Raw genomic sequence first — 13,675 nt, 5'->3', positions numbered from 1 at the left:
TATATATATATATATATATATATATATATATATATACAATATATTATTTGTATATATTCGTTTAACTCTTTACAAACTTTCGAAATGCACTCTTATGATATCTTAAAAACATTTTTCTTTTCAAGAACTGAGGAAAGACATACATTTAATAATAAAGATATTTAATAATAAAGACATACATTTAAATAGCAGAAAAACATTCTGTGAATGTTGTACAAACATTTATTAAGACTATTCATATTTTTTATGGATTCATATTTTTTATGTATTAAAATACCGTTAAAGATCATGTTCACATAGTACATTTGTATCATATTATATAAATATTCTATAAATGTGTATAGAATATTTTATATAATGTTTTATAGTATATATTTTATGTTTTTATATGTATAAACATAATCTTATCCATAAATAAGACTATTCCATACGCAATTCTCATTAATTCTATGAATATTTCGAGAAACATTGTATAAATGTTTTGTTTGAGAAATATTCTATAAATTTTTTATTACAAATATGAATCACTAAATAGAATATTTATTGTATATGCACACAGAACATTTGATTCAAATATTTCGAAATTAAGAATAAATAGTAACAAATTACGGACTCTTAATCTTTAAAAAATACAAACACAAAGAAGCTCAAACTAATGAGAATCAGGGTGGAAGGGACCCACATTATTGAAGTGAAATAACTATCTACTCTGTTTAATGTATAATGTCATCTTTATTCCAATTTTTAATGTTTTAATGTTGGAGTCTTCCTCAGCAATCTAAAGCTTTATAAAAAATTCAATAATGTGATTGTTACAGTAATGAAATGTTACAGTAATGAAATTAAAGAACGATAAAGGAACTAGTATTTGATCCATGATCTTGCAGCCAGCGTAGATTAATTATTTAAAATAAAATTACATAGATTTTCAATTTTTAAAATATATATAAAGACTGAAATATAAGGCTAATAAAAGTTAGCGCGAAAAGAAGGGCAGATTATATTATTGAAGTGGAACAATTATTTACTCTGCTTAATGTGTATTGAATAGTTTTGAATTTCTTTGTTTTTATTTTTTGAGATTAATATTTGTATTTGTTAAAAAATATATAAATATTCTTTTATAAATGTTTTAATTTCGAAATATTTATTTTTTGCTAAAAAAGAATTTTGTGCTGTTTGGATATCAACAATAATGTTTTTTTTCAATAATGAGAATTTATAAATTTGGATTATCTAACTAGTTATCTAATCTTACACAGGAAATAAGGAATATTTTTTATTGAGATCAAAATATATCAAAGATAGAGTATATTTTATTTAAAAGCTTATGGTATATAAATAAAATATAATGACTTAAAATTTTTTAGATAAAATTTATTGGTCATGTAATTATATCTTAATACTGTTATTAAAACTAATATAAATGTTAAAAGATTATTATTTATATTTATACTTATATTTGATTTATTTTTTAGACTATCTTATAGTTATTATTTAATAAATATTATTTAAACTATTTTCAAGTTGTTTATAGATGTTATTATTTTTCTTTTTATCAAATATTGTATTTTAATTTAAGAAGAATCACGCGATGCAAGTAACGGTTTGAAAGTTTCACTAACCCACATTCATCGTTGAAAGCAAAACATCTGAGATTGCTGACCTGATTTTGCTTATTGCATCTTTATGTAAATATTTAAATATCACATTTAAATATTTTTATATAATATATTTTTATAATAATTATTGATGCACCGTTTTATTATTTTCTGGAAACATTCAATTTCTTAAATTATTGTTTTTTCGATATAGGTATAAAAATAATATCGATTGAAATATATTGATAGTTTTAATAAAAAGTTTTAATAATTTATTTGGAATTAAAAGGCTTATTCTATAACTCTTAACGACTCTAACTGTAGTACTACAGTTGTTAAAAGTAACCATAAATATAGAAAATAAATCTGTATACTAAATTTTATAATGTATATACGCTCATATTATTATTACATATATTAAATACTTTTCAATTCGTCACTATGTATAAACTTTTATAATTGCATTTTTTAATTTAAGAAAAAATACATTTTCCGAAACTGATAAATACAATTGATGAGACCAATTAAATCGTATCTTTATGATATAAAAAGTCGTATAGCATAATAAATTAATTATTTTCGGCAAAATATTATACATAAGGAGGAAAGTGCCATAACTGCGAAAATCTAGGGAAAAAGTTAAATAAAACAAATAATTATTTATCAATTAATAAAAGCTTTTATTAAAAAAATATACCCTAGTTCTTTAGCTTTAAAATACAATAATTAATATTTACCATATAATTTAAATGATGAATTATATTCCACATTCTCAATTTCTGAATTCTATTTCGTATTATCTGCATATCTTGATATAACTTTTGATATGATAAACAAAATCTTTTCGTGTCAACAATGAAGTTAAGAAATAAATAGTTTAAATAACATTCTAAATAAATGGGTTTGTGAAACTAATTGTCAATCAAATACATCTCTTTTATTATAATGACATCTTCAAAATTCAAATTATTTTCTCTCACTTTTAGCATGAAATTTAATCTAAGATGAGATATGTGTTAAAAATATGATTCAATATAGAATGTTATTTTTTGCGTTATTATTGCTATATAATCTAGCGTATTTATAAAAAGAATAAATGACATATTAAACGTACAAATTTCTAGATCTAGAGGTATATACTATTGGAGATAAAGAAAGTTTCATAAAAATTTCACGTTTGATTGTAACACATATCACATTGAAAAGGTTAAATTAAATATTATTTTTATAAATGCGCATTTATAAACTCATTTTTGGGAAAAGTGATATTATTTTGTACAAATAGCCATCGATTATTAATTATGCCATCGATAATTAATTCCATTATTATAGTACATTTATAAAGAAAGAATACATCAAGAAAAAAATGAAATTATTTTTATTAAAAAATAAAAATCTTTCTCACTTGATATCATTAATACAAAATGTGGAATGAAAGTATGAAATCAAATTCGGATATGTATTTTGTAGGCAAATTTTCAGTTTGTATATCTAAAACATCAAATTCGAGTTGTTTCTCTGTAGTATATTTTTTCTTTGCATAATCAATTATTTTGTCCGATATATCTCTATATCTTTAGATATAAAATTATTAAATGAACTTTACAATATATAATTTTTAAGTAACAATAAGCAATTTATATTAATATGTTGCTATATACATTTTGTATTGATTATTGTATTGATTATTGTTTCTTTTACCTTTTATTATTATATATATATTGCATTTGATCAAGAGCCGGCAAAATTATATCTTTTGTTATATCCACATCCTATGTCAATGCATTTTCCAGATATGTTTTTAGATTAAGACATTAAATTCATCACTTATAGCAAATGATTTTTCTCTTTACAATTTGTTATTTGAAACCTACTTCAATGAATTGTAAAAATGTTTTATTGTGTCATTATTAATTGTCATCGTTAAGAACAAAAATTAATTATTTCAGAATACTGGAAATATTCGAATGTGTTAGAAAAATAAAATTAAATCTTTATAAAAATTTACATTATTTGCAAAAAATGAATGATTTATTAAGATCGTAATGTGAAATACAAATACGAATATTAAAACAAATATTTAATTATTAATTATATTTAATTATTTTATATTTAATTTATTATTTGATTCTTAGATTTGGCTCTCAGATTCATTAAAATTAATTATGAAGTAAAATGAGACAAAATGAGAGTACAATATTTAACTATATCGTATTTAACTATATCGTATCTATTAACATATATTATTACATAAAAGTAATTATTTTATACATAATTTCTTAGTTGACAATTCATACAAACGTTATATATTTAATATAATATTAACATATATTTAAGCCATCCTCAGCGCATACAACAATAAATTGAAATCATGGATTCTTGGTTTTGAGTTAATTGTACAATTTGAATATTAAGCTGGTTAAGGAGTTCTTTCTCACACAATACACAATACACAATTAATACAATATAATTGTACAATAATTTTTTACTCACATATTATCTATAAAATCCTAAAAAAATGTTAGAACTCTATGAGAAGAAAATAAACAATTTTTGTCTATTGCAGTTTTTCTTTAAAGTTGGTAGTGTTTGAGTAAAAAAAATTATTGAAGACCAATTTTTAGCAATTAATATTTTGTTAACTATTGCGAAAATTGTAAAATGATAGAGAACTTTTCTTCTCAGTTTAATTCATTCTGCACCTATGCGAAAGATTTATTATTATTTTCCAAATACGCTAACGAACTCTATAATAATTACAATTTTGGAATTATTTGTTCAGTATTTCGCCATTACAATATGACGCTACTATGCCAATATTCAATAGCCAGCACTTATTATAACTCATTTTTACTTTTAGTATTAATATTTTTAGTTTAAATATTTCGAAATGTTTCTAAGATTCTAAAATATTAACAAAGTTATGTTATAAAATGTAAATAGAGGCCGTAATATCATCATCTCCTCTATCTTTAGAGATTATAAAATGTATAATCTCCTATTTTCCATCATTTTAAAACGTCGTATATTTGTTTAAGACCTGTTCAGATTTTAATCCAAATGCTTCCTAGATATCATTTTATTTTTGTTTAACATTTGATGAATAACAAGGATAAACCAGAGTTGGCAAACATTACTTTTCAATTATTCTGCCATTACTTTTTATAAATGATTTGATGACGATGTTGCATTTTTTTATAACGATAACACTAATTATTAAAAATTAAACGCTAAGGTTATGCTAAAGTTAGAAAAGTCACTTTGAAAAATCAAGTCACTTGTTACCATTACGCGTTATTTACTGAAATAAGTAAGGAGTAACGCGTAATGTTACTCGTTACAAGTAATGAATAAAAAGTAACGCGTTCTAAATTAGGAATTATTTTTTTGTAGTAACGAATGACTTTTTTAACCCGTTATAAGTAACGATTGACTTTTCTAACTCTGATGTTACCATTATTATCATAAAAAATTCAAAATGTCAATTAAATTGTTATTATAACAAGGTAACGACGACCAGCAAAGTAACGCGTTACTTGCCAATCTTAGATAAAATAGTGCCTGAATATTACGAATGAGAATCTAAACTTAGCCTTAATAACACTGGACAAAAAAACTTATTAAACTAAAAAAACTAATTAAACTTATTAAAAAAATTAATTAAACTGTACAAAAAAACAATTTTTATAACTTTTATAACTTTTATAATTTTTATATTAAAACAATTGATTATGTTATTATATTATATTATTATATTATACAATGCACACGTAATATCGCATATGTAATCAATATTAAAGATGTATAACGGATTTTTTGATATCATGCCGTGCTACAATGCTTGTCTCTTTTCTTTATTTGATTAAATTAATATAAATTAAACTTTATCGATATACTGGTTTACTGATGTCCTATCAGCATTCTTGTAGACAATGTATGGAGCAACAAGGATCGATCATGAAATCTTGATAAGGAAAATATAATCAAATTTAATTTTCGACATTATATTTACGATAGGGATATAATAGGGACTATCCGATAAATCTTTAATCGAGCATTAGAAACATGTTCATTAGATCCTTATTAGAGCCTATCTAAAATAATTTTTATTCGAAATTTCATATCTTTTAAAGAGTTATATTCTTGTATAACAGTTGAACAAAATACATTCGCTGACTATTTATATTCTTTTATACTAAAAGCTATATATGTATATAATCAACACATATAAAAAGTGCTAGTTTAAATTAAAGTGAGAAATAGTTAAGATGCTAAGTAGTAAAGAAAGAATATTATGATATCCTGATATACAGGACTGATTATTGCGAAAGGTTTTTATAAATGTTTCAATCTTTATATATACATACACATAAACACACGCACACGCACACATGTATGTATTATGTCACATGTTTTTGCGCAAAAGCTATTAATATACGATATGTGTCTAATGCTATTTTCTGATTATTTTTTTGTTTATAAATAATTTGTGTTTCTGCAAATTTATGAGTGAATTCTTTTTTGAATTCTTCCTTGTGATCACGTGGCATGTGATCAATAAAGTCGAGGAATGCCATAATAGAAGCTGTGAAAATAATAATAATTAATCAATGACATAAATTAATTTAATGTTAGAATTAAATTTAATTAATTAATTAAATAGAACTAAATAAATGAATTAATAAAAGTTTAAGATGTACAGTAATAATTAATAATTATATAGTTAAATATAAAAAATTAATTTTTATATCTTTTTAAAAAAATTTACAAAAAAATCTATCCGTATTTGAATCTTGATGAAATGTATCCCGATGGCTGCAATGAATGACAGTGAATCCGAGTGTTTGAAGCAGTTCTTTTAATTGTTTGCGAGGATTGATTGAATTTCGAAGTGGCCAAGTATACTTGTTTACATCCTGTATAAATAGAATATTTTATAAATAATGTAAACGATAGAAAATAATTAATAATATGTCATATCTTTGTTCATTGCTAATGTCATTTCATGAACCATGTTCACTTTATCAGTGATACAGTATGTTTCTTGCTCCGAAGTGAACAGCAAGATTCACAAAACATTGACAAATGAATAAAGATATGATATATTACAACGATAACTCGCAAACCTTCTGATATTTTTTTCAAAAATATCAGAAGGTTTGCAGGTTATCGTGAAAATCTCCAAAAATTAATAATATGTTTTTAAACGTAATAAAATAATAATCTACATACTAAATAACAATATTTACTTTTATGTATGGTGCAAAACGGACATCATGTATCAAGTTTTCAAGAACATTAAATATATTATGGGAAGTTACAAAAAGTACAAGCATAATTCCATTGGGTCGAAGCATACGGTAGATATTTTCAAACGCTTGTCTATTCAATAAACGAGAAAAGAAAAATAAAATGAATTTCTGAAAAATGTACATTTATACTTAATAGCTTAAGTAGATTATTGTAGGTTTAACATTAATTATTTTAATGAAATTATCATTAACTGGATATTATGTAAAATATGTTAAATTTCTTGATAAATAAAAATTTTATTAGATATTTATCAGCATCAAATATGAAACTGATTATTAATATTATTCCAATAATGGATATTATTTCTACTTTTCGATATAAGATTTAGTAAGAGCGTAAGATCGAATAGCCATCTAAAAATGTCAAATTTATTCTATATCGTATTTTAATCAATATTTCGTAACATATGTTTGTATTTGCAGAATCATTTTTACAATTAAATATAAAACGTACAATGTGTATTTAATAAAACTATGTATTTGCAAAATAATTCTGTATCTTGATATAATCAAAAGTCAAATGTCAATGTTTGATTAAATTTTTATTAGGATTTTGATTAAATCTTTATTAAGAAGCAAAGAACACTCGATGTTAAATCACGAAAGTTAAGCATTTAATATAATATATCAAGATAAGCAGGTAACGTGTTAAACCATGTAGTTTTTTTGAAAAAAAAATGTCCTCAAAGCCGCAAATGTATGTTTTTGTCTAATATATATTTATATTTACAAATTGTACAAAGTTATTAATATAATTCTACTTACTAATATAATATTTGCCTAACATACTAAATAAATACAAAAATATTAATTTTTAAATATGTCATTATTTTATTTTATAATATAAAATTAAAAAGAATTATAAAACATACATTTATTATATATAATATTTAAAATATGTATGGGAAAAAGTTCGTGGCGTTTTTCCCATTAGATGGCATTAAAAAAACGCCACGAACTTTTTCTCACACCTAATATTATTATTAATGTCAAGCATAAATGTTATTTTATAAAAATTTTTATAAAAGGAATTGTTTTTATTAAAAAATCTTTCTTACTTGATATCATTGCACCAATGCAAAGCATGGAATGAAAGTACAAGATCAAATTCAGACACATATTTTGTAGGCAAATTTTTAGTTTGTATATCTAAAACGTCAAATTCGAGTCGTTTCTCCTTAATGTATGTTTTCTTTGCAAAATCAATCATATTTTCTGATATATCTGTACCTATAGATAAAAAATTATTAAATGAATTCTACAATATATAATTTTTAAGTAATAAGTAATTTATATTGTTAATATGTTATAAAGTTAATATGTTGTGCTATATATTTTGTATAGATTATTGTTTTTACCAATTACTATTGCATTTGGATCAAGAGCCGGTAAGATTATATCTTTTGTTACATCTCCAGGTCCACATCCTATGTCAATGCATTTGCCAGATATATTTTTTAGATATTCATTAAATTCATCAGTTATAGCAAATGCTTTTTCTCTTTGGGATCTGTTACTTGCAATATATTTTAATGAATTATAAGACTGATTTATTACATCTTTATTAATGGTCATCATCATTAAGAACAAGAATATATTTCAAAAATACTGGAAATATCTGTAACATCCAAATGTGTTAAAAATAAAATTAAATTCTTATAAATTTATACATTATTTGCATTATATACATGTACACTGTTATTTTTTTATTTATTTTGTAAGTTTCTATTAATGTAATTTGATGTGTAATTATACCAAGAAATATGTATATATGTATATATGTATATATTATAACTTTACATAAATGTTTTACATAAATACTATACATAATGTTTTATAACAAGTGAATGTTATTTCAGAACTAATTTAAGATCATGGAATTAGACAAAGTATTGTATTCTTGAAGATGCGCAAAATAATGGCTTCCACGCATTTCATCTTTAAATGCAACTGACATGAATGCAACATTTGATGATTCGATTTTATTTTGTCGAGTTTTTATATATTTGACATATCATATTAAAACATATATTTGACATCTTTCACATCTTAGAAAAATGAAAGTCGCGCTAAATTTAGAGATGATTTTTGATTGTGCCGCCATATTATGATATATAACCAGGCAATAAAATCTTGACAATAAAACCTTGTCTAATTTCACCATGATTTAAGAGTAAAATAAGATTACAAAAATAACACACAAAGTTTATATATACATTTTTATCCAATCTTTATCCGAGTTACAGAAAATGACTGTAATGTTTTCGTGTTTTATTAATTTTCATTACAAAATAAGTTAGTACAACACATTTCTGTGTTTTTTGAATAGTAAGCTTTTCAACTTAAAATAATCTAAATATCTGAATAAAATTAGATTTATTCAGTTTTTAATAAATATTAATGAAACACGAAAATGCTACAACTCTGAAGCAAGATATATCAATGCCTCTTTTCCCTGAAGAAGTAAATAGCTAAGATTCACAAAAAAACATCGATAACTGATAAAAAGCATTAGCAAAAACACAACGATAACCCGCAGATCTTCTGCGGTTTTTAAAGATAATTTTTGAAGATAAACCCGTAAAAGTTTATTATTGGAAAAAATATTATTGAAAGCAAGAGAGCTATCATGAAAAAAATTTTGCTGCATCAGATTATAGCTATTTTTTAATAGAAAATTTAATAGAAAATTATGTATACGCATAGAATTTATAGCATAAATCTAAATTCTATCTCTGCCATATATATGATTAGATGCATATCCAATATCGTAGTATTTAGTACTTACTAGAAATTTATTTATTTTAGCTATTTTTCGTTCGTAGATAATTTTCATTATAACTGCAAGATCACTTTTTTGAGTAATAATGGAACAGATTTTTTGTATTATCTTTGTGTTCTGAATTCGTTTCTGAAGTTATGCTCATATATAAATAATACATACTCAATAATATATACTCAATACAAATTTTAAATGTTTTTATTTATAAATTTATGGATAAAAATTTTCTGTATATGAATAAAAAATCAGATAACGATTTTAGATATCCATATTGGGTATTGAATTCTTATACATTATTATTACTTTTATATATTATAAATCTTTTTAATATACTATATAGCTTTTTAATATATTAGAAATAACATAATAAATAATAAATTAAACAAATAAATAAAAGAAATTTTAAAAGAAATTTTAAGAAGAAATTTTTTAGTTTTGTTTACAATATTGTAATGATGTATATAGTATACAGTCGAATTAATATAAAAATATCTTTTATTTGTTGCTATTATTTTATTATTAGTTTTATTATCATATTTTTGTATGAAATACATGTCTCTTGGTTTTTTTGGAAAAAGATGAAAAATATAAAAAAAACTAACTAAAGTTTCATTTCTTTTTAGAACTTTTTTACATTACTTCGTCTTATTAGCTCTTATTTTTTGTACAGCGATTATAATTTTTGTGACAATTAATTATTATTATATATATATTAATATTATTGCCGATATAGATCGCTACTGTGGTTTTTTATAGGATAATCTCAGGTGTGATATGGCCATTTTTTTAAATACAAAAAAATTTAATTTTACTTTACTTTGTTACTTTTTAATAGTGAGTTTGTTATGTCTCTTCACTGAAGCTTAAAGTATTGATAACGAAATTAAAAGACGAAATTAACGAATTTTCTTAACAGAAATTTAATATTATTAAAACATTATAACGATTTGAATTGACTAAAATCTTAAATCTATCTTACTTGTCTCTTTCAGGAAAAATTTAAGGTTATTATAATATTACGGGACTATTAGCCTATATATTTTATGTTAAAAGTGCATGTAATGTTTTATAAAATGCTAAATAAAACTCATAATTTCGTATCTAATGTATATATAAAGTTGTGTATAATTTGGTTACAATTATAAATTATAACATTAATTATAAAAAAACTGCAATATTAAAATTTCTAATAAAAGTTCTAATTCATTTAAATTAAAGAAATCAAATAAAAATTTTTATAATTAAGAAAAAACAATGTGTGTGTATTACTTGGTTGCAAGCCATCTCTTCCAAACTAACGGAAATATAGACATTGTATTTATAAATAATGAAAATTAAAGTTCAAATTATTGTATACTCACGTTGCAATTTACGTACCTTTATTATAAATATAATGTTGATTACGACAATTTATTTGTAATTTATTTGATACTTCAGCAGCATTTAAAAGACACGTTATCTTTTCGTATAGTTATACTAGCTAAGATTATTCTATTTAAACTAAATTTAAATCGTTGTTGTTTTCATTGGAAATTCTTATCTTTTCGTTGTATTGTTCAATGTTATTCGTCTAATGTATAAATGTTAATAAAATGTTAATTAAACACATTCAAGAAACTAGTCATACACTAAAAACAGTCATTGTCCGTGTTAACAAAATATTTATTTTGCAACTGTTGAAAGTTTTCTTCACTAATAATAAGATAGAATTATTCTTTTAAATCTAGAAATATAATCCTATTGACAAGTAAGCAAAGTATGTACTAAACACTGACTTCTGCTGAACATGGTTGAACGCTGATTGGTAACAACTTACCTAGAGCAGACAACTTACCGAGATCAAACGCATGCGCAATATTTAACTCAACTCCTTCTTATTCATATATTCTTTATTCATATATTATTTTTTATATTTTGAGTATCCTTGGCATTGCATTTACAACGCTTGCAAACATAATTTCTTTGTTAAATATTTGATAAACAATAAAATTAAAATGATTCCATAAGCAACACAAATGTAGTTAAGTAGAATGCATACTAATATATACTGTATTTCTTAACATATTTTTAGAATATTTAAATATTTTAATAATAGTATGTAGACAAAATAATTCTTTTTAAATTAAAAAATATAAGTTTTTAATTTGCTTTTAGTATGTATCTTATACGTATATATTTTGTAGTTTTTCAAAATTAAGTACTTCTCAATCACACAATATTTGAAAAATATTTTTTTAATATTTATTTAATATTTTTACATTAAATAAATATTTACAAATATTAATATTTTTTTATATTATATGTTGATTGGATTTGTATGTCTATTTTACGGAATAAAATTAAATTTTTTTTATTAAGATTTTAAATTTACAGTTGCAAGTAACTAAAAAAATTATTTTGTAATATTGGATTAATATTGGATTAAGTTGATATTATGATTAACAATTGCAACTTGTATAATACAATGTTTTTTATCTGCATTAATTTTCAATTACTATAAAATTGTATATATATATTGAATTTTTAAAGAATATAAAACTCAGTCTTTTATCAATCAATAATTAAGATTTATATGTTTAGCTTTATGCAAAGCTTTACACTTTTACTATACGCACGTGTATACATTACATGATTTTTATTTAAAAAGGTTTAATTCCTTAAAATTTGATTTCATATTCTATATATATATGGAATATATGTATATATGTATATATGGATATATGGAATATAACAACATAAGATGTGAATTACAAAGAATTTATTAATTAATAGTATTGATGTTACAATATTAATATATAAATATTTAATGTTAATTCATAAATTAGTGCTATTTATATTATCTTTTTTATTACTCTTTTACAAGTTTATTACTATATGTTTTCTACAATGATATATATGTTGATGCAATTATTATATAATCTTTTGTGCATAAACTATTAATTCTTTATATAGATCCAACGTATATTCTTCATTATTATGTATTGATATATAGTTAATCATTCTTTTCATATATTCATGTCGAAGTATATTCTTGAAGTCATTCATCAGAACATTTGGCATGTCATCAAGAAATGTCAAGATAGATAATATTGAATCTATTAAAAATGCATATGTAGTAAAGTACTAAAAAATCCCGGGAAATAAGTGTCAACGCAGTTAGTGCGCTAGTATAAAATTAGACATAAATTTATGTCTCTTCTGTTAGACATATATTTTCGTTCATATTTCGACTTAATTTAAGTCATTTTCAAAATATATAAATTGTAATTAAACTATCTTGACAAAGTTCTTTATGCAATCCTAGTGTCAACCCGCCTTACTGCGATGTTTCTTTGAATTCTATCTTGATTATTCAATCTAATAAAACATAGAAAGCTTCCGCAAGAAAAGCTATAAAGATATTACGAATTAATAATAGCGGTCAATGATAAAATTGTATGTACAATTACGGATAGTCAAATTGATTGTCACTTATCAAATCGCAAATAGATTATACATTTACTGAACATTCAGCAGCACCAATGCATATTATAAAATTAGTGTTATTCGTCAGAAATTAAAAATTGTGTCAAATATGGAACCAAGTGCGGATATATATTGAGACAGACATATAGGCAGAGAAAAAAATTTTAACAAAATTGACTTTCGAATGTTACACAGTAAAACATAATAAACTTAAATTTATAAACAGATACATAATTTATTGCATTGACTATGCTTATACTTCGATTCTAGAAACCATTTAGAACTGAAAAAAATTAAAATTTGTTTATGATAACTACTAAATACGTATACCTTGATCAAAAAGTTCCCGAAATTCATTCAGAAAATTCAAAATACAAGTTTTATTCATCAAAAGTGATATTGTCTCCTTCAAAGTATTCCCCATCGACTGCAATGCACTTATGCCAGCGCTTGATCCAGCTCTCGAAACATTTCTGGAACTCTATTGTCGGTATAGCCATCAGAGTCGTCTTCGA

At 22.7% G+C, this 13,675-nt stretch overlaps 2 protein-coding genes across 2 annotated transcripts in view; both read right to left on the bottom strand.

The window, feature by feature from the left end:
• Positions 1-1,635, bottom strand: part of LOC105627659 (trypsin-1) — a 7,845-nt gene extending 6,210 nt beyond the window's left edge. Inside the window, exon 1 of the mRNA XM_012208937.1 lies at positions 1,626-1,635. Within this exon, the coding sequence (XP_012064327.1) occupies positions 1,626-1,635 (10 nt within the window). The remainder of the gene's footprint in view (positions 1-1,625) is intronic.
• A 4,366-nt stretch (positions 1,636-6,001) lies between these two features.
• Positions 6,002-8,488, bottom strand: LOC105627658. The gene is made up of 5 exons (XM_012208936.1): positions 8,272-8,488; positions 7,972-8,143; positions 6,932-6,983; positions 6,370-6,517; positions 6,002-6,186 (listed from the first exon to the last, which is right to left on the bottom strand). Exons 1-5 carry the CDS (start codon positions 8,486-8,488, stop codon positions 6,002-6,004), a joined length of 774 nt encoding a protein of 257 aa, XP_012064326.1.
• Positions 8,489-13,675: the final 5,187 nt, after the last annotated feature.

This window comes from Atta cephalotes, assembly GCF_000143395.1.
Source record: "Atta cephalotes unplaced genomic scaffold scaffold00009, whole genome shotgun sequence".
In the NCBI taxonomy this organism is placed as follows: domain Eukaryota; kingdom Metazoa; phylum Arthropoda; class Insecta; order Hymenoptera; family Formicidae; genus Atta; species Atta cephalotes.
Note: the sequence above shows the minus strand (reverse complement) of the source record. Positions and strands in the feature narration are given on the sequence as shown.

Bases quoted from the DNA above. Each gene is read 5' to 3' on its own strand.
- LOC105627658 (XM_012208936.1), bottom strand. From the start codon at position 8,488: ATGACCATTAATAAAGATGTAATAAATCAGTCTTATAATTCATTAAAA. The intron at 8,144-8,271 runs GTAAAAACAATA...TTTTATCTATAG, and splicing joins TCCAAATGCAATAGTAATTG to GTACAGATATATCAGAAAAT. The intron at 6,518-6,931 runs GTACTTTTTGTA...CTATTTATACAG, and splicing joins GACCCAATGGAATTATGCTT to GATGTAAACAAGTATACTTG.